Here is a 23,858-nt window from a genome sequence, read left to right as displayed (position 1 = left end):
ATAGTCCAGCATTCTATGTGTGTTTCGGTTGCAACACAAACTGTGATTTTCTGTCCTCCACTGCAATTTAACGCACAAATAATTACCTTTGTTCAGTGCTTTGTTCTTTGCCATTAAGGAACACTTTGGCACAAACAGAAAAATACTACGGCAAAATTGCTGCTGTGTATATCGTAGTGGCAAACACACACAAAACTTCAAACTATATACTGACCCTTATTGAGCAAAATGTTTATTTACAGTAATAAACCAAGCTATTTATATTTACCATCTTGTTTATGAGACACATGGACATTACTCCACTCCACTGTGAAGGCAGACCCTGTAACAGAAAAAGAAATAAACAAAACACAACATTATTAAAAAAATATACAATAATCTTCATATTGAAGAAAAATACTTGTGTGACACTGTACTCGGTGGGAGTCTGGGACCCTCTGCAAAACTTGTTCCTCTAAACCAATTTGATGTTAGTTTCCTCAAATGCACATCCCTCAGAAATAATCTCAAGTTAAGTGGTCGCTCTGAAAATAAAAACATATCAAATAAATAAAACCAAAATATTTACAACTTTGATACAAAGAAAACAAGTGCAATTCACTGCTAGTTACTTCTTCTTTAAAACACACTTTGCCACAATCAAGCTTTCATTTACAGTTTTTAAACAAAGAATATCTCAACACCTGTATTGAAATCAACATTTCCATAATATTGCTAAAGATTCCATAAGGATCCCACCTCCCTCTTATGTAACCTCTATTTTGTAAAAAAATAAAAAATTATAGCTCAAGTTAAATGGAGTATGAGGTTTTTAGTTCCCAACACTTTCACAGATCATTCTATGTGCATACAAACATATTGGGTTTAAAAGAATTGTGTCCTGACACCATGTTGGAAACCTGATCATCCTCCTACCCCAAATCTCATACCAAAAATTCCATCATATTTCAGTTCCAAAACAGAGTAAGACCATACTCAGCTCAGTATGGTTTATTGAAGGGGAAATCCCATCTTTACAAAACACTTGATAATTGACAGCGACTGTTCTTTCCTTTTACATCCCAACTGTGCATATGTAACTTAATCCAATGGTTCAACAAAATCTCATCTAACGGGTCAACGAAATATTGATGAAATCTTAGCCTTACACATAGAGTTGCTGAAATAACAGGCCAAGTTATGAAGATTCTAAAATAGTTTATTGGGTGAATGAAGGGCTGTCTTTATTTTGCTACAGTCAATTTTCATGGGATTGGTCACAATTACATTAAATTCAGAGACTGAAATTATGCCAAACTTCTACTAAGTATACCAGATTGATCTCACTACGGCCTCAAAAAATAAATTGTTTGATTGTCGTAACATTAAAAAAATTAGGGTAGGTAAGTCTTTATAAGCTATAAATTGCGTTTAATAAAGGTCAAATTACTAAAAACTGTCGTATGGGCATGAAACTTAATGGGTACAGTCAAATTTTTGGAAGGTGATTTTGGGGTCATCCAAAGCATTGGAGCTTTTTTTCTTTTTTTAAATTTAGTCTAGGGTGGGGCCTACTTTTAGGGTTGGTCAGGTTACGCCAATAAAACAATTTTTTTTTGGAGGCCTAAGAAATAATAACATAAATAATTTTCAGGGATTAACATCTTTCCATAATGGAAACAGCTGCCACATTATTTATTTACCAGTTTGATGGCCAGATTTCCATGACATTCATGTAAGTTTGTTTATTTGTTTGTTAGTTTATTTGTTTGTTTGTTACCTTGTTTGTATCCCGTTCCCTTTACAGACATCAATCTGTGATATTTTGGATACTAGTGCAAAGTTTTACACAAGCAACAACTAAAATGAACTTATTAAGAATACAAATAATACATAAAATATTACATTTAGTATGTAGTGACTGATTTTGCATCCATGTTATTAATTGTATGTTAATCAGACACTAAGTCAATAATGGCAGTAGAGTTTGCTACGTTTAATACAATGATGTATTTATTACCATTGATTTTGCCACTTTTAGTACAATGATGCATTTATTACCATCAATGTTTTGCCATGTTTAGTACAATGATACTGTAGTATGTCTGGTCTCACGTTGAGAATAACGCCATGTCGAATTTCACAATGGCAGATTTGAATCAGTGTGTTTACGCGGTTGTGTTGCCAGCATATGGATAAATCGCCCCTTCTACACATGTGTATATGCGATGCGGTGTTAGGTTAGCGCAAACGATTCCAATCTGCCACTGCGAAATCAAACATGGTGTTTATTCTGAACTTGAGACAAAACAGACTATACTATAAATTTGTTCTCAATAGTTAAAAATACAATGTATCTATTGACATACAAATTACAAACCTAGTCAATACCATGCTCTTAAGCAAATTAGCCTTGCTAAAATCCAATGAATCCTGTATTATCTACTGGGTGTGTCAATTTGACCCATTGAGCAAAATTAAATCACTGCCTCCCACATCAAACATTAGTCAATTCCAATGATGGTTAATACAAATCCTGTGCACGCTACAGAAATATGGCAGGTTGCATTCAATTCCCAATGCATGGTCAAGGTGTTGGCCCTTGACAGATACTAATAAATAGGTGTTACTGAAGCATACAATATGACACCTGATGTGAAGATGACTGTGTAACAGGCTAGGTGTCATCACAATATTTACAGATAAACTACAATCAACGAAAAAAGTCTTGGAACGCTTGCGTGTAAATAACGGAAAACTGTCACCCCCTCTCCCCCGTACAATGTTGAGAAATGCCAATGTCTTCAGCGGTTCCCCAATGTGTTCCAACATTGCTTGATGGGGAGAGGGAAGGGTAAATCATTGTTGTAGATGTCATGTTTCTTCCCAAACACAATATAGGTCATTTCCATGAACATAAGAAATTCTGCACGGAATTTCGACAGAGTGTGCCAAGCGTTCCAAGGACTTTTTTTCACGTTGATTGTCTCTACCGAATGCAAAATATTTCATCTAAATTTCGTTTTTTGCCTCATAACTCAAAAGCGGAATGTCGATGAGCTTCAAATTTCACACGATTTGAGAGTGGATCATATACTTTGCAATCATATTAAAATTGTTGTTAAAAATTTGGTTTATTTAGGGAGTGGTCATTGGAAACACCCCATATGCTAAATTACACACGTTTCATAATTATGGCTCTAAACTGCTCTAAAATGTCGTTTTTTGTCCATAACTCAAAAACAGAATGTTGTTTGAGCGCCATATTGCACACGACTTGAGAGGGGATTATATGCTTTGCAATCATAATAAAATTGTTGATAATGAATTGGGTTTAGTTAAGGAGTGGTCACTGAAAACACCCCATATGCTAAATTACACACGTTTCATAATTATGGCTCTAAACTGCTCTAAAATGTCGTTTTTGTCCATAACTCAAAAACAGAATGTTGTATGAGCTTCATATTGCACACGATTAGAGAGTAGATAATGTCCTTTTGAATCCTAATAAAATTGTTGATAAAAATGTTGAGTTATTTAGGGAGTGGTCACTGACAACACCTCCTATGCTAAATGACACAAGTTTTGTAATTATGGCCCTCTTCTGTATGATACCGAGTCAATTTTCGTTTTTTGTCTCATAACTCAAAAACACTACAAATCCATTTTTCGTACAATATCACAATGTTTTGCAGCATGTTTTCCAAAATGTGTTTTTGAATGTTATTTAAACGTTTTGTACCCTTTATGATATAACCTAACATATCAAATTTATGTTTTCTCTAAAACTTGTGTTTGCTGCGTATAGGCACATCCGAGCGAATCAGAAAGATTATGATGTAACAATTTGAAACAACTCATTTCTGAATATTATTTATAACAAAATACGCTTTTGCGATGAGAAAAAAATAAAATAAAAAAAAACAACAATTAATACACTTAAAGAAAAAATATAGACCACCATAGGGACTCGAACCGCGCACATCAGTCAATAGCCAAAAGGTTAACAGTCGGAGGACTAATCCACTACATGAGCTGCCATTGAACAAAGCGAATAACAAGTTTTGTTCTTTTATAGTAGTCATTTTGGTATTGAAAAAATATAAACTTTTATAGTAATTCAAATGGTAAAGTGTATCAGTTTACCATAATGACAAAATATGAAATCAATTTTCATTCCTTTGAGGCATCTCATGAAACGTCACGTTGGTTTACAAATGCTATACCAATTGAGAATGTTTTAATGAGATGCGACACCTCAAAACATAAAATTTGTTAACGATTTTGGACCATTTTGAATTATGAAATAAATATACATACGTTTGCCATTTCCACTATACAAGTTTACACTTTCCCCTTTGCATTACTGACTACTATAAAAGAACAAAACTTGATTCTTCGATTATAAATGACAGCGTGGCGAGCGGATTAGTCCTCAGACTGATAACCTTTTGACTATTGACCGATGTGGTTCGAGTCCCATTGGTGGTCTTTTTTTTAAAAGTATATTCAATTGTTGTTTTCTTGTTTTCTTTTCTTGTTTTTTTTGCTCATCGCACAAGCGTATTTTAATGTAAATGATATTCAGAAATGAGTTGTTTATGCGTATTTATTTCAATTTAAATTGGTAATAAACTTAACTGTTAACAAATTTCATATATGAAACGAATGTTTCATTCCTTTTGCAATAAAACATTTTCAATTGGTATAGCAAATGTAAACGAACGTGGCGCTTCATGAGATGCGGCCTCAAAAACATAAAATGTCGATTTTGGACCATTTTGTCATTATGGTAAAGTGATACACTTTGCCATTTCCACTATACAAGTTTACACTTTCCCGATACCTGACTACTATAAAAGAACAAAACTTGATACTTGATTGCGAAATGGCAGCGTGGCGTGCGGATTAGTCCTCAGACTGATAACCTTTTGACTATTGACCGATGTGGTTCGAGTCCCATTGGTGGTCTTTTAAAAAAGTATATTCAATTGTTGTTTTCTTGTTTTCTTTTCTTGTTTTTTTTCTCATCGCAAAAGCGTATTTTAATGTAAATGATATTCAGAAATGAGTTGTTTATGCGTATTTATTTCAATTTAAATTGGTAATAAACTTAACTGTTAACAAATTTCATATATGAAACGAATGTTTCATTCCTTTTGCAATAAAACATTTTCAATTGGTATAGCAAATGTAAACGAACGTGACGCTTCGTGAGATGCGGCCTAAAACATAAAATGTCGATTTTGGACCATTTTGTCATTATGGTAAACTGATACATATTGCCGTTTCTACTATAGGGTGCTTGCATGGAAGATCATAAAGTTCAAACCATCCTAAAGACACGCTCCAGAGGACATACAAATGCACGGAGTACAATACCAATCACCTGTTTAACTGGTTTTGATCAAAGTAATTCTTTGTACTCCATACATTAGCATATCTTATGGAGCGTGTCTGGAGGATGATTTGAACTCATGACCTTCGTGCAAGCACTCTATACAAGTTTACAATTTCCCGATATCTGACTACTATAAAAGTTATAAAAGAACAAAACTTGTTACTTGATTGCGAAATGGCAGCGTGGGCGTAGCGGATTAGTCCTGAGACTGATAACCTTTTGACTATTGATCGATGTGAATGGTTCGAGTCCCAGTGGTGGTCTTTTAAAAAAAAGTATATTCAATTGTGTTTTTTTTTTCTTTTCTTGTTTTTTCTCATGGCAAAAGCGTGTTTTAATATAAATAATATTCAGAAATGAGTTATTTCAAATTGTTACATCATAATCGTTCTGATTCGCTCGGATATGCCTATACTCAGCATACACAAGTTTTCCAGAAGACATTTATATATGCCTATACTCAGCGAACACAAGTTTTAGAGAAAACATTTACATGTTGGGTTATATCATAAAGGGTACAAAATGTTTTAAGTTTTAATAACATTGAAAATATTTTGGAAACATGCTGTAAAACATTGTGATATTGTAAAAAAAAGTATTTGTAGTGTTTTTGAGTTTTTTTTACAGTAGAGGGTATAATTACTGAAACTTGTGTAATTTAGCATAGGAGGTATTTTCAGTGACCACTCCCTAAATAACCCAACATTTTTATCAACAATTTTATTATGATTCAAAAGGATATTATCTACTCTCAAATCTGGTGCAATATGAAACTCATACAACATTCTGTTTTTGAGTAATGGACAAAAACGACATTTTAGAGCATTTTAGAGCCATGATTAAGAAACATGAGTAATTTAGCATAGGGGGTGTTTAAAATGACCACTCCCTAAATAAACCAAATTCTTTAGCAACAATTTTATTATGATTACAAATCATATAATCCACTCTCAAATCGTGTGTAATTTGAAGCTCATGCGACATTCCGTTTTTAAGTTATGAAACAAAAACGAAATTTAGATGAAATATTTTGCATTCGGTAGAGACAATCAACGAAAAAAGTCTTGGAACGCTTATGTGTAAATAACGGAAAACTGTCACCCCTCTCCCCCATTACAATGTTGAGAAATGCCAATGTCTTCAGCGGTTCCCCAATGTGTTCCAACATTGCTTGATGGGGAGAGGGAAGGGTAAATCATTGTTGTAGATGTCATGTTTCTTCCCAAACACAATATAGGTCATTTCCATGAACATAAGAAATTCTGCACAGAATTTCGACAGAGTGTGCCAAGCGTTCCAAGGACTTTTTTCGTTGATTGTAGGTAATGAAAGATAACAGTACATGACAGTCACTTGTGAATAGAAGCAACGGAAGTGTTATATTCCAATGGGGTGTAACTTGATCAAGCTAAACGTTAACAATTTCATGCAACATCAATTTGGTGAAATATTGTATCGTTCAACTAGTAGATACACTTTCAGGCACACTGAACATGTAATTGCAAGAACTTGACACTCAACAATCATGAGGTATATTTTCTTAACCGTTCTGTTTTATCTCTTTTAGTTTTATCTTCGGTAATTTTCTTTTTTCCTTTATATTCTTTGCCACTTTTTCTATATTAATCAGACCTGAAGTCAATAATGGCAGCAGAGTTTGCCACTTATAATACAATGGTGCATTCATTACCATCACTTTTTACTCAATGTTTCAGACCAGCCATCAAAACACAAACCAAGCCAATACTATGCTCTTGAGCAAATCAGCCTTTCTAAAATCCAATGAATGCTGTATTATCAACTGGGTGTGTCAACTTGCCCCATAGACCTAAATTAAATCACTGCCTCCCACATCAAATGTTAGTCAATTCCAATGATGGTTAACACAAATCCTAAGCACGCTCCAGATATATGGCAGGCTGCGATTCTATTCCCTATGCATGGTCAAGGTGTTGGCCCTTAACAGATACTAATAAATAGGTGTTACTGAAGCATACAATATGACACCTGATGTGAAGATGACTGTGTAACAGGCTAGGTGTCATCACAATATTTACAGATAAACTAGGTAATGAAAGATAACAGTCACTTGTGTATAGAAGCAACGGAAGTGTTATATTCCAATGGGGCGTAACTTGATCAAGCTAAACGTTAACAATTTCATGCAACATCAATTTGGTGAAATATCACATCTCTACACTTTCAGGCACATTGAGCATGTAGTTTTAAGAATTTGACACTCAAGAAATCATGAGTAATATTTTTTTATCTATGCTGTTCTACCTCTTTTACTTGTTTCTTTGGTAATTTTCTCTTACTGTTTGCAATTTTTTCTTTCATAACAACATTTGGTTAGTTGCCTACTTAATAGTTGACTTTTTTCTTCTAAAGATTCATTCTGCACAGCTTAAAGCTTGCTGTCCCCAATTTATTATTTAACATTTTTATTTGTCTGTCTACCCTCTACAGTGTTTTTTGTTTGACCATAATCATATAAATCTGACCATCAACCTGCTTGTCTGTCTGTCTTCCCGAGTCTGTCTGTCTGCTCTTTCCCTGATATTGCCACCCACACCTGCCAAACATACAAATGCCGTTACACATTATTATAATCTGACATTTCCGTTGAGCCTCGTAACAATCAGCATGCACGACAAATCTTTTAAGTATAGATTTCAATTGCTTTGCAACTGCTGGAGAAGGAAAAAAAACTTAACTGGTCATTTTCGTCCCCAAAGGCTTCTGTCTGGTCAAGGTGAAATGATCACAAAGACAGATGACAAAATAAAACCTGCCATTTCTTATTTGTGTGACGTTTGTTAAGCTTTGAAAATAACCTGGATATCCTCTGATAACATGAAGAAATCCTACTGTCCGCACATAGAAATTTAAAGGAAATATCTACTTCTGGCGATTACTTGTATTTTATGATTGTAAGTGACATGAATAAATGCTACTGTCCGCACATAGAAATTTAAAGGAAATATCTACTTCTGGCGATTGCTTGTATTTTATGATTGTAAGTGACATGAATAAATCCTACTGTCCGCACATAGAAATTTAAAGGAAATATCTACTTCTGGCGATTGCTTGTATTTTATGATTGTAAGTGACATGAATAAATCCTACTGTCCGCACATAGAAATTTAAAGGAAAATATCTACTTCTGGAGATTACTTGTATTTTATGATTGTAAGTGACATGAATAAATCCTACTGTCCGCACATAGAAATTTAAAGGAAATATCTACTTCTGGAGATTACTTGTATTTTATGATTGTAAGTGACATGAATAAATCCTACTGTCCGCACATAGAAATTTAAAGGAAATATCTACTTCTGGAGATTACTTGTATTTTATGATTGTAAGTGACATGAATAAATCCTACTGTCCGCACATAGAAATTTAAAGGAAATATCTACTTCTGGCGATTACTTGTATTTTGTGATTGTAAGTGACATGAATAAATGCTACTGTCCGCATTATAGAAATTTAAAGGAAATATCTACTTCTGGCGATTGCTTGTATTTTATGATTGTAAGTGACATGAATAAATGCTACTGTCCGCACATAGAAATTTAAAGGAAAATATCTACTTCTGGAGATTACTTGTATTTTATGATTGTAAGTGACATGAATAAATCCTACTGTCCGCACATAGAAATTTAAAGGAAATATCTACTTCTGGCGATTACTTGTATTTTATGATTGTAAGTGACATGAATAAATCCTACTGTCCGCATACATAAAATTTAAAGGAAATATCTACTTCTGGAGATTACTTGTATTTTATGATTGTAAGTGACATGAATAAATCCTACTGTCCGCACATAGAAATTTAAAGGAAAATATCTACTTCTGGGGATTGCTTGTATTTTATGATTGTAAGTGACATGAATAAATCCTACTGTCCGCATATAGAAATTTAAAGGAAATATCTACTTCTGGAGATTACTTGTATTTTATGATTGTAAGTGACATGAATAAATCCTACTGTCCGCACATAGAAATTTAAAGGAAATATCTACTTCTGGAGATTACTTGTATTTTATGATTGTAAGTGACATGAATAAATCCTACTGTCCGCACATAGAAATTTAAAGGAAAATATCTACTTCTGGCGATTGCTTGTATTTTATGATTGTAATGCTATCAAGCCAAATGTAACAAACAATTGTAGAGCAAAATTACTTTTCAAAAGCTACTGTTCTTGCTCCTTATAAACACTACAATACTTCACAGAATATTGCATCCAAATTGAAATTGACTTTCCTGAGATATAATCTTTCATATTTCTGGAAACAGGAAGAATTACAATGCATCATTGGTTATATTTTAAAACCAACGGAGCAACAACTGTCTTATTTTGGTGGTGGCATTTAGACTGAAGGTAATTTTGTGTCATATGTACAGCACCTGAGGTTAGCTGGACAGGTTCTTGATCCAAACTGATATAAATAGTTAATTGGACAGCTGTGTAGGTTTGAAAACCTTTTAGCGGTCTTCCATGAAACTGCTGTCCTTTTGTAAAGGACATAAATTTGATTTTTGCGGGGTAAGTGCCAGATTTATCCAAATGAAAAAGTATTCTACAGAAGTATTTTGTATATTTCAGAAATGATTAAGTCAAACCTGTTGATGTGTGAATGATAGGGTGACATCACTACTGAAATGATTGGCTATAAATTATACCTTTATCTGCATTATTTTGCAACATTTTACCAATTCTGCAAAAATACAGTAGCAGGTCCCGCTTGGCTAATTAAATAAAATCACAAAACATTGTTTTTCATAAAAAGTCATGTTGCATCACTTAAACCCATCATGACCCGCTTCATTTCACGCAATAATCACACACATATCTGACGTTCAGCATGCTTCTATACAGTGGCATAGTCAGTGGGGGGGGCAGGGGTCATGGCCGTGGGTTCATGTAAGGCCGTCGGTAGACGGAAGACGTTGGTGAAAAAAAAATTGGGTTAACAATAGACTATTTTTACCCAGGGTGACAGAAAAAAGGGAGAATTGTAAAAAATGATGAAAAATTGTGAATGAAATTGAATTTTACATAAAAATTTTGTGTTTTTATGATGGTACCGCCTATAATCCTTTTCTTTTTTTCTTTTTTTTTTGCTCTTCACTTTTTCAAACCATACAAAAAAAAATTTTGGGTCACAAATTCTGTCTGCAAAAAATATTTCCATCGGTACATTTACAATTTGTGTCCCCTCGGTTCCAAAATCCTGGCTACGCCACTGCTTCTATATAGATATGTCAATAGAATACAAGAATATTCTATTCTATTAGTACATCCTTGTATCCTTGGAAACATACGAGAGTAAAGAAATCAATTCAAACACATTATATGCAAGACTGACGCTACTAAATTTATCACTTTATTCAAATGTAAAGTGCAGAATACAGGATATTGGGTGAAAATGTAGCTATTGTATCAGCTACTAATAAAAGTCCTTCAAATCTCTAATTTAATATAAATATATTACATATCTGAAGCTAATGTGAATAGTTGGATGTATACAAAAAGTAACTACAACATTCACAATAAATCATCATCAACACTTTTCTTCCCTTCAACTGTAAACTAAATGAAATTCAACACTTTTCTATTTTATGCAAAATCTAGCATCAGACATGGAGCCAGATTTTACCCTCTTTCCCAACCTGCATAACTTATCTAATGTGATAAAAGTGGAATAACAACACACTCAGAATCAGACAGCTACAGGGTCGATCCACTGGCTGCCAGCTTTGTGGTGTCAAATCATCTCAACTTTCATGTCTAGATTCTATGCAAGAGGAAAACGGAAGAAACGGAAGACCTGACAGTCTAACTACACCAAATCATACCAAATCATCAAAATGCAGCTTTTAGAACAGAAAGAGCAGCATTCTTTTTCAATACCAGATATCATTCTTAAACAATGGAAAGGACGAATTACCAAATTGAAATAGTTTGAGTATCGATAATAGTGAAAGTAGGGCTAGTCTAATTGCATATTCTGTTTTTATACATGCTGCAATAAAGACAAGGTAATAATAATTTAAAAGTGTCCAATCAAAGTATAATATTCATACAATCACAGATTTATATAGAATAATATGATTTTGAAAGAGAAAGAGAGAGACAGGGAGAGAGAGGGAAGGAGAAAGAGCAGCTTGTGCATGTTTTCAAAATACTTGATTCATGGAAACGAGTTGAACCTACATGTAGTTTTCGGTCCATGGCTGACCTTTTCGCTGGTCATCGCATGCTTTTGTTTTGTTGGCAAGCAGGTGATGCAGACATTGCCGTCCAATCACAAAGTTTGTTATTTGCCAGTAAAATCCAACTGTTTTGGTCAGAGCTTTCATTTCATATCATAGTTTGATTTCATTGAATAAGATTAAAATATTATTACTTGCTTTATTTCTCTGTTAAATGGTAACGATATACAATCTAAATCTATGTTACTCTCTAATTCTATTGATGCTTTCTTCCTTAATCCTTTAATTGTCCCTTCTGAGGGATCTAAATCTGTTAGCAAATACATAATGCATGTCATGCATCCATTTGGCCTGCATACCTGTAAGCATGTCTGCATTCCTGCTTGGCTGAAAACCACTTCAACTCAACCTTTCAAAGTACAAGACAAGAAGCCTGATTTCTCTGCAGGGCAAGTTGTTCAAGGTCATTCAATCATGTGCAAATTGCATAACGAAAGAGACTAGCTCCAACTCTTGACACAATACCCTCTTCAAACTTTTCTATTTTCTTCAATTTTCAAAATTTATTGCAAAAGTAGAGCATATATAAACTTAATATTTTTCTCTTACTTTGTGAACAAAAAGAAAAATAATCTACCCTGCACAGAAACTACCACAGAGCTTGACAGCAAATAATATCTATCTCCTGAAGATAGCAAATATTGAAATTATCTACTGGAGCAGGCAAATATTATTGATTTATCTACTGAAGACAGCAAATATAACTGAACTATCTACTGAAGACAGCAAATATAATTGAACTATCTACTGAAGACAGCAAATATAATTAAACTATCTACTGAAGACAGCAAATAAAATTGAACTATCTACTGAAGACAGCAAATATAATTGAACTATCTACTGAAGATAGCAAATATAATTGAACTATCTACTGAAGACAGCAAATTAATTGAACTATCTACTGAAGATAGCATATATAATTGAACTGTCTACTGAAGATACCAAATATAATTGAACTATCTACTGAAAACAGCAAATATAATTGAACTATCTACTGAAGACAGCAAATATAATTGAACTGTCTACTGAAAACAGCAAATATAATTGAACTATCTACTGAAGACAGCAAATTAATTGAACTATCTACTGAAGATAGCAAATATAATTCAACTATCTACTGAAGATAGCAAATATAATTGAACTATCCACTGAAGACAGCAAATATAATTTAACTATCTACTGAAAACAGCAAATATAATTGAACTATCTACTAAAGACAGCAAATATAATTGGACTATCTACTGAAGACAGCAAATATAATTGAACTATCTACTGAAAACAGCAAATATAATTGAACTATCTACTAAAGACAGCAAATATAATTGGACTATCTACTGAAGACAGCAAATATAATTGAACTATCTACTGAAAACAGCAAATATAATTGAAATATCTACTGAAGACAGCAAATATAATTGGACTATCTACTGAAGATAGCAAATATAATTGAATTATCTACTGAAGACAGCAAATATAATTGGACTATCTACTGAAGACAGCAAATATAATTGGACTATCTACTAAAGACAGCAAGTATAATTGAACTACCTACTAAAGACAGCAAATATAATTGGACTATCTACTAAAGATAGCAAGTATAATTGAACTATCTACTAAAGACAGCAAATATAATCAAACTATCTATAGTACGTTTAAGGGACCCTTGGACTATGTTTGCCAGAAGAGAGGTAGAAGGTTAGATTTGAGGTGCATGTGCTTGGTTAGAATGTTAAATGAAAGTTTATACATGGCCTAGCACCCACGGACATGCGCAGACGCGTGTGACAATGTTAACCTTGCGTGCATGCTTCATACCTAATTCGCTTATTTACACACACCACACGAGAAGCATTCAAATGCTAGCTTCGGGCGACGTCGCAATAGATGCTAGTAGATGCAAGTATGAATACAATATCATCCAAGAGTATAATCTCTTATAATCTTTAGGTCCGAGAAGTACTAAAGTTTGTTAATGATGTTCTATACACGTCAGTGGGGAATTATGCTATGCCACCGCATCCGCAGTAGGCATATATGGTACAATGTCATTAAACACTCGGACAAGTATTCAGAATCAAAGGTCTTTTGACAGCAACGGTTGAGTACGCAATCTCTAAACGCTGCATAAATAGACAGATTTGCACTACAGACCTTTAGTTCAGGCCACGCACACAGAATATTTTGTTTACTCCCCAACAGGCATTACAAACGCAGGCGTGTATTAAACATGTTTAACGCCAATTGGAAAAATCACACAAGTACTAACCAATACTTTGTAATTCAGAACGTGTTCAGAAGCACATACTGCATTAACTCTAACTTGTTCCCACAAAGTATTCTTCACACAACTGATATATTTCCCATGCTATTATAGTTGATATCAGAGCCTTCATTAACCATCACACAGGTATTTCGTATCTTTAAACATGACAGCAAAAATATCTGTGACATTATTTCCCGCTTGAAAACTTTCTTTGATAAATAAAAGGTGGAGGGAAACCCTATTTTGTTTTAGACCATATTTTCACTAATACAAGTTATAGGCCTATGATGTAAGGTATTAAAAGAAAAGAAATAAGTATAATATTGATCAAATCAAGAAGAAATCAGAGATTTTTTTTTTACTCGCACATTACACACGAGGCAGGCCTGTGTTATATGATTATAAGGCCTACCGTAAAAAAAGATAATATGCTAGTTACGCTAAACAAGAGACTTTTCGTGCTTGGCTGATCATCACTTGATGAAGGTCATATTGATTTATCATCTACAAAGATGCCTCCTCTCCAGGCCAATGGTACGTTCAAATCGATCGGTTGGACGTCCAAAGGTCCCATGAACGTATTATACTAAAGACAGCAAATATAATTGAACTATCTACTGAAGACAGCAAATATAATTGAACTATTTGCTGAAGATTGCAATTCATAAACATTAATTTTTGCTTTCAATTTTGGAATACAAAGTCTGCCTAATACAGAGCCTACCTAATTGTGAAACATTCAGTACAAATCTTGTGTTTTCAACTGTGCAACAAGTTGCACAAAAAGGCTGGTGATTGTTTTTACAATAGATATTTCAGAGTGTCTGTTAAAGAAGCATTACTGATTGTTACCTTTGCATGTTGTTTTCCGCGATATTACAGAGCTATTCTTCTTTTCATTTTTGTATTTTCGAAGCCTTACAATGTTTTTTGTCAATATGCAGACAAAACACAGACTAGTGATTTGAAAAGCCCTTTACCAAACCCATATGGCTTCAGCTCACTTTATGTGGCTCACTTTATAGGCATTCGATATACCATTTAATAACCTGTGTTTCCTAAGAAGCCTACACTCTGAACATTCTACAACATAAGCTTTTGCAGCCAGGATCAGCTTCCTGAGTTTCGTACATGTGAAATCATGACAATCAGCAGGAAGTTTCTTGCCCGCGAGAATTTTAAGCTTCATATGCTTTTCGTGGGGTCAAACTGTCATTGCAAGGGTTTCAACTTGGTTTAGGTACAACATGTATTATAGACAATACATATATTCAATCAAAAAGGGCAAACTTCAGGTATTGCTAACATTACAAGAACTTGCAAGAATAGAAACTCAAGATATGATTCAAAACATGTTTTAAACAGAAAACATCAAAAGTTTTTAAATTCAATGTAAATCTTTCAAAATCATGATCTTTCAACTTTTGAAATGTTTTTCTATGAACACCTATATTGCTTATACCTGAGGAAATATTTATGTTCAAAACATGCAAGCTCCGCAAGTGCTTCAGAAGTATGATCAGATATAAGCATGCAGTGTTCTGCATGGGGAAGATTGTCATGAATATGTTAGGTTTCTACAAAGAAAAATTTATCATAATGGTAATGTACTACTGTAATAATAAGTATTGATGATAACAAAAACAATAATGAACAAAAGTGCATTATCATGGCTGTCTATCTGCATGCCCAATGGCAAGCGTAACTAATGGCCCAGGCTAAATTGTGTTACCCTCCTACTCTCATGATTTAGTGAGCTAAGTATTTTTGTATAAATGTGGGATGCATATTTTGCTCTTGTTACATCTTGAAAACATCTTTCCTTCTTAAACTGAAAACACACTCTTGTTCGTAATTGTTAATACATGGATGTGTCCAGAAGGCAGAAACCAACCTGTGGACTGAGGGACTGAAAAGCCGATTTTTTTGTATTTATTTGGTGATACCGGGAAGGTCAACAAGCCCCTCAAAACTCCCCCTTCACACACCAACGATATGCTTTAGGCCTATACTTCCAAGCCTTCATCTGAACCCTTGGGCTATTCTTTCCTTGATTTCTGCAAAATATGGAGTCCACATCCTTAACTATAACTCTAATAATCTTAAAGTTTCCCGATTACCAGCCTTGCTTTGAAGTGTGATAGTGACAGAGATATTGCGAATTCAATAATGCCCCTGAATGAAAGTGCCAAGTAAAACAATGGCAATCCTATTCTATAATTACCTTTTGTCTGAGCAGATTGTTTTACCTTCAGGGCTGTCTGGCAAGTGCTAGAAAACTTGCCCCTGCATTCTATACTATACATGTTGTTGGTCACATCTTGACTGTATGGGGTACCAACCTGCAAAGGTAAACACCCTTGGTGTTTGCTTTTGCTGGATGCAGGCGGTTGACTCTGTTAGTTTCAACACATTTACAAAATATTCATTAGATCATGACACAAGTGGAATGTATCCAAATCATTAACCTCAATTATCAATCTCAAAGGCAGCAAAAATAAGAAGAGTCTTTCAAAAAGACACAGTTCACGGATCAGGTGTACAGTAATTTGTTCTAACTTTCCATTTTCGTATCTAACCTACTCTGCATTGATCTTACAATAAATTAGTGATTTTAGGCATAATGATACCTACATCCTGACCCTGGCTTATATAACTCTCCAGTAGATACAATCTTTCAAATCAATATCACTATAGGCCTATATAATTCAATTATACCATGCAGATAATAACCTTGGCCCCATAATAATTAGGGTTCCAATTAAGATAAGCAAACATTACTGGGTAGATAACAGGAACTAAATTTTGTCAGTTGGAAGTAATTGAGTGAATCGCCTGTATCAAAATATGCAGTGTATTTTTCATATATGGAGTAATATGCTCAGCCTTATCACAAAATAAACAATAACATTGACCTTACCCACCAATCAGTAAAGCATATTATAATCATGTGATGGCTCAATCCAATAGTAAACATGCTTAGAAAAAAGGCAAAACAATTATAGTCCTGGCTGCCATTGTCTCAATACAAGATAAGATGTGCTAAAAAGTCCTTGTCATGTGGGGCAGAATTAGATAAAGGGATACAAACCTGGGTATGAGACATTGGGAATTATCTTAATCACAGGGTTGATTGGCTACAATAGCTATTCAAGACACAGTATATGTTAAGGGATAAACTGTGCATATGAGATATGGGTTCAAGTGGGGGAAATGTTCACTCCGTGAACAAAAACCACCCTATCCTATGGGTAGACAGACTTTACAAGTAGGGCCGAAGCAGAGTCAGTCAGCACTTTTTTCCGAGTTACTCTTAAAAAACCTTAGCAAATCTGGGACAAATCTGAACAATTTTTGCAAACATGCTTTGAAAATTTTCTGAATCAAAAGATTTCAGTCAAAATCAATCCCATTTTTCCAGGGATTTTAAATCACCTAATGGAACTTATTAATTAACAAGAAATGAACAGCAAGTGGCATTCATTGTACACATCTATTAAAGCAGCCCCAGAAAAAAAAAGCACTTGTCAAATTAACATGATAGTACATAAAAGTGAAATTTGCCTCTTTTTTCAGTGCATTAATTTCCAGGCCTATTTGCATCAGCTTTCAGCAAAATTGAATTTCACTGAAAGCTAATTTATCATACACTTATAGTGTATGTCTTCCCAGTAGTAAGCTTCCTGATAAATTACTTATTTTGTTGTCTTCATATCTTAAATTCATGGCCAATTATAGCAATTTTTTACTAACAAGAGATCGCACATGAGATTTTGTAGAAGGTAAATTGTTTTTTAAGAAAATCTCAAAAATTTTAAATAACATTATCTCACATAATTCAAAATTTCAGCAAAGTTAACGGTGTCTATGTTCATGCAGTACATACTAAATCATTTGAACCAACATTCATTTGCTATTTAATGTGATGTTCCGCAACTATATTTGTGACACGATCAGGTCCAAGGAGGCCAAAGTAGGCATATTTGAAAATTGAGTTACTATAAGGGATGCTGCAGCCAAACAAAATTGTTTCGCTTGCCCAAGATCGCATTAGTTGGAGAAAGCTTGTAGTCGGAGAAAGCTTGTAGTTGGAGAAAGCTTGCAGCCGACTGATGATGATGATGATGAATTATTACATTATACAAGCATTAGGCTATCATGTACCGAAAATACCAAAGGTCTATCATACTTGGTTCTAAAGTTAAGTTTTGTGATGTCTATTTTCTTATGTATTTTATTGATTTTACTCCATATTTTCTATTTTAAATTTGCCGCCTTTGGCCTCCATGGACCAGTTCATGTCACATTTACATTTTTGACACATAACTAGGAAGAACAGCTAATTGTCAATCACTCAATTTGTACCTTAAAAGCTCTCATAAATCCCAATTTCACTAAATCATTTTAAACACCATTAAATGAAGTTTAATGCAATGTCACCCAACTATATACTTATATATATTTACTTCGTATTAACAGGCCGTTGCAACTCATATACCAGCGCAATGCAAAAAAGTGGGGACACCGTTGACTTCCCCGTGTATTATGTGCCGGTGCCATTATCACGTGACTGAAGAAAAATGCTGCTGCCACCACAGAATTTATTTATATAAGGACTTATTTTTGTCACTGTCGTCACGTTGGTGAACGGAGTTGTAAATCCATCGCACTACATGCTCTATTATTAGTCCATGGTATTAAATTGAGGAACAATTATAGCTCATCAATAACACATTCTGTTGACAGGGTTTAGTAATTTAAATGAACAATTTGCATGAAATATTCAAGCTCACAAGAAAATACAAAACAAGTGTTTTCTACTACCTCATTTTGCACTCAAGTTTAATAAATGCAATATTCAAACAAAGTGCGTCACTTCCCTAAAGGATGTGAATATAACAGAATTTTTTTTACTATTTATTATTTGACACGTACCATAAATTTGCAGCAAACAATATTTATAAATTCAGCAAGAAGCTCTGAAATCAATAGACTGCCAAGTACCCAACTCATCCTTGCAGTAATATTTTAATATTCACCATGTTCACTAGTAATAGCATATTGAGATTGCGGAGAAAAGTCAACCTTGAATCAGGCATCTTTTTAAAAGCATAATGGCTTTTGAAGAACAACACTTAGGCTTTTAACAATGACCCTCATGGCTCATTTTTAAAAGTTTTGCTGAGTTGTGTTCTAATTTGTTCATCTTTGAGATTCTTCCTTATTCTTTCCCCTTCTTTCTTTTAATGAAATAATCACTCTAATATGAAATTGCTAGATGAGTGACGATGCTGATCTTTTGTCAGATATATCACATGCCACAAGGTACTTAGTAATATAAACTGTTACAATATTTTATATCAATCCAAATGTTCCAATATTGTATTACATTTAAGTATGATGTTCTGTAGTGTTAGAGCAAACAATAATTGAGAGGATATCTATAGAGAGATTCATGTACCAAATTTTTCCCTTTAAACTTTGCCTGCTCCACAAAATTGACCAATGAATGAACTGAGCATATTAGACCGGGGGGACTCAACTTTCGTAGTTTACACATGCGCAACTGGAGACTTTCAAAACATACCAAAAACAGTTTTTTTTGATGAGCAAACAAGAGTTTACCGTGATCTTGCAAAAAATGTTATGCCCACACCAGGATTGTATCAGGAAAAGCACACTAAGCAGGATTTTGTCAGAAAGGTGATACCTTTAAGGTCAAGTAAAATAAATACAAATTATGTGTATCATCTGGACATGTTTCTTATCATTTTCTAATAATTTATTTTGAATGTCTAGTTTATGGTCCTGATCCCAAAAGTAGGATGATGAAATAGCAGAATCATTAATATGACCCCTAAACACAACTACAAGTTTAAAAACAGCCCTTTTTTCCTAGAAAACACACATTTTGACCCCTTAAATGTGATTCACATTCATTCTCTGTAAAGGGCCCTTTTTTCATGTGTTCTGGTCACACATGCGTACACTATGAAACTGACCCCAGGACATAGAGGTAGAAATCACCTTTTTATGATAATCACTCTTCTAAATGGTATACTTTAGCCGCAATTGTGGTAAATTACCATGTAATGTCCTTTTTGATCTTGGTTTCGTTTTTTATATAAATCATGTGATTATCAACACCAGGCAGACAATTTTACCTGCAATTTCACATGCACATCTACAACTAAAGCGTGCCAAATAGGAGAATTGTCTATAGTTAAAGCAAGTTCTGTATATCCTTTGGGGTATAATAGCCACCTTTTCTCATATTCATTGTTTTGTGGGGGAAATGCACACATTGTTTTGTGCTTGGTTATGCTCTGATCAGAAAGATCTAAAATTGTATCTATCATTTTTATCACAGTAAAAGCCAATATATGACAATTAAGGATGAATTGACAAGCTCTATGAAATAAGTTCTTGTCTGATGCACACAGGAAGATAATAATATAAAAACATCACCTTGCACTTGATGTATATGTTGCCATGGAAACAAATAAAGACAGCAATTAGATGCAAGGTTACCAAGCATTAAAAGCTATAGAGAGGCTGTCTATCAGACCCAATTCTCTTCCCTTCACCAGCTACAAAATTCATAAGTCATAAAAAGTGATAGATTCACTCTCACCTACTTCCTCTCTCTCTCTCTCTCTCTCTCTTTCTCTTCCTCATTATTTCTCCTCTCTCACCTTCCTTTCCTTTTCCTTTCTCCTTTGCCAAACCGTAAAAGTGGGGACATGGTCAAAAATTGGGTCCTCAGAAAGCGCTAACCATATGTGCTAGCATTACTTTGATGCCACTACAGCGCCCCCTATTTCTATTTGACATAACCCTCTTTCACCCCCCCCCATATGTGCTTCCTTGAGAGACCAAAATATTCTAAAACAAACAAACTGGGGACTAGTACATGTGACCTACTTCAAGGGTCATTTTTTGGGTCACCACTTTTTAAAAAGTCTCTAATCACCAAACCCCTCTCTCTACGCATGTAAAATAACAAGATACGTGGAGACCCCTATCTATAGTACCCACTCTGTAAAACAGCGTTTTCTCACTTTTCTGGCATACCGTAATTGTGGGGACTTGGCTATGTCCCCAATTTGTATTTATGTCACCACTTACAGTGAAAAGCTCTTTGATGTCCCCACAATAATGGTTGGGCATACCCTTTCTCTCTCAAACTTTTGGACCATATGTTCTTTTCTCTGGGAACCATCAGCTCCAATGTTCAACCTTTCTGTTGCATTATGAAGACACTATATATGCTTACCACCCAAGACTTATCCTTTAAGTTTACACAAACTTGAAGGCGGATCAAGTAAGTCCTCTGTAAATGGAATATGGTCTAGACATGATGTACTTCTTAATTTGATTCATTTAAAGGTGTCGCTCATATTTGTTTATCAGTTGTACCACTACCAAAGTATTTCCAATTTGAATTGTGGATGCTGAATGAGCTGGGACAATGTAGCCATCGCCTATCTGAGACCAAACATGATTTATAGAAAACATAATTAGTTTAAAGAGGCATTTCGTGATCCACAGCCTCATCCCCCACTTTTCCCAAAAAAAAGTTGAGATTTTTACACCACTGGATACCTCTGGCTACATAATGTTTATGTACCAAATATTTCTTACAAATTAATTAGTTTAGCAAAAATATAAGCCAAATTTGAATTTCGTTCTGGTGCACCAGAACGAAATTACAACACATGGTCTATGGGGCAGTGTAATACACATAATCATACATAGCTCGCAAACGCAAAATCGGAATCAACTGAAATGATGGAAATAAGCTTTTTTTTTGTTGATATCTACTGAAAAATGTCCTAAAAAGAGGATGCTAGGATCACGAAATCCTCCTTTAAGTCACTCATTTTCAATATAGTTGCTGTGTTGTCCAATTATAATCATCATATATATATATATATGTTAGGGCTCATATTGAAATACCCTACCACGTTTTCACACAGAAAGAAGGCAGGATTCCCCTCGCTAAGCGCGCGCCTCAGGAAAGCTTGGTCATAAACGGATGGATTATATGCATCAGTGATACACCCTGCCCAGGATTTTAACAAAAGAAGGCTAGCACAGGAAAGCTGCAGGATGGCGCACACCTTCCTGTGTAAGGGAATTTCAATATGAGCCCTTATGATGTTTGTGTACCTTGTTTGTAGGTTGTTGAAACATACAGTAAGTTCAAATCTTTATGTTACAATGAAAACATGTAGTCCGCTGACATTAGTACCTCTTGTGCCCTTTTGAGACCTTTCATTTTTCCATTGTCCAAATGAACTTTGACTTGTGTGACCCATGTAACTGCCAAGCATATCTCGTATAATATCAGTGATGTCAAAGAAACACTGGCCGCTTTAAATTTTCATAGATCTGAACATAATGTACAAACATACTTTTGAGATGGCTGTACAAAATTGGGCTTGAAAATAATGTTGCCTTTTGTTGCCTCTTATGCCCATCTGTCTTGTGGCCTCTTACCTATCTTTGTAAAATCCTTGCACACACTGATCCACATACATAAACTAAATGGATTGACTGACATAAATATCCTGGACTCTAAGAGGACTTGGCAAATACATGAATTCTGCATTTTGTCATTTAGTCCAAATCTTATCAGTTGTCTATGTATCTTAGGATAGAGTTCCAAACTAAGAGAAGCATCAAGATAATTGTTACACGACACTAGACCATTTTTTTCCAAATCACTGTGAGCAGTGTAATTTGTGCAATCTCAATTCAATTCTCGCTAATTTCCCTGTTGGACAGTAATTTGTTTTGCAGGTTGAAACATGCACTGAACAACGAACATTAACACATTCTATTCCAGGTCCTTGCACCAATTTAACATGTTTAATAAGTGTTGCTGAACTCAGAGATACCCTACAAGATAGATAGATAGCATGTTGATTGAAACACTATTCAGTCCAGCAGACTACCAAATATGGAACATGAGCTTGATAATACTCTCCTAGGACAATAGCTGCAAAGGGTTAATCTTGTTATCTCCCCTTGTGGTCAGTTGGCAGGACCATGAAATCCACAAGTTTGGTCAAGGTCTATACATATAACCAGTAATTGCACCCTATCCTTTACTATGGGAGGATTAATTTCATATGGATAAGGTCACTATTCTATAGCTTTATCTAAGAGGAGACCCAAGTCTAGTCATTTATGTAGATCCAAATTATACTGGTCATTGCCCTTTTGATAGAAATGTGATTTTTTGATATGTACAATGCCACAGACGGGTAAATTCCGCACACAAATCCAGCCCAGGACATATTTCCTACTCAAATTACACCTGTATACATTTTAGTAAGTGACATAATAAACTATAGTGTCAAACAACTGCTGATGTCTATATTTATTTAGTCAGTGTTACACAACGCAGGCATTATCAAAATCATAGAAAATAAGATGCATGAAAAAATCCCATATTACTAAACCAGAACTAACCACATCAAATCCAAGACAAATTTCAAATGTCGAAATGAGATTTCCTACACTCTTATTATGAAGCTAGTGTCACGCACTCAATTCCTCATCATTATGAACAGTTCTTTTCAGGAATATGCATAAAGCGTACACTCTCTCTCCATTCAGGCTATAGGGTTGAGATGAAGCCCAAAGGTTTTACTTTGCCAGCTGGCTTCATAAGATAAACATTTGGCAACCCGAGTAATTGTACGTTATTTTGTACATCTAGCTATTTCAACTCAAGTGTTACTTATTCCTATTTGTATGGAGGGTATTATTTGCACTGGAGAATGATTTCCTCCCTTAGATATCAAAGTACTCACCGACCCTATTTTTAAAGGCACAATATACCATAGCAAGATGGTTGTAACTGCAACCGTGGCTGTGCAAATGCACTGTGATATGAACTGGTCACATCTCCCAATGTGA

At 34.6% G+C, this 23,858-nt stretch overlaps 1 protein-coding gene across 1 annotated transcript in view; it reads right to left on the bottom strand.

Moving 5' to 3' along the window:
- Positions 1 to 237: 237 nt before the first annotated feature.
- The window catches only part of LOC140151185 (plexin domain-containing protein 2-like), a 112,793-nt gene continuing 89,172 nt past the window's right edge, over positions 238 to 23,858 (bottom strand). Inside the window, exon 6 of the mRNA XM_072173438.1 lies at positions 238 to 322. Coding sequence (XP_072029539.1) covers positions 255 to 322 — 68 coding nt within the window. The 3' untranslated portion in view covers positions 238 to 254. The remainder of the gene's footprint in view (positions 323 to 23,858) is intronic.

The sequence above is a fragment of the Amphiura filiformis genome, chromosome 4 (assembly GCF_039555335.1).
Source record: "Amphiura filiformis chromosome 4, Afil_fr2py, whole genome shotgun sequence".
NCBI lineage: Eukaryota > Metazoa > Echinodermata > Ophiuroidea > Amphilepidida > Amphiuridae > Amphiura > Amphiura filiformis.
This window is presented reverse-complemented; position numbering and strand designations above follow the sequence as displayed.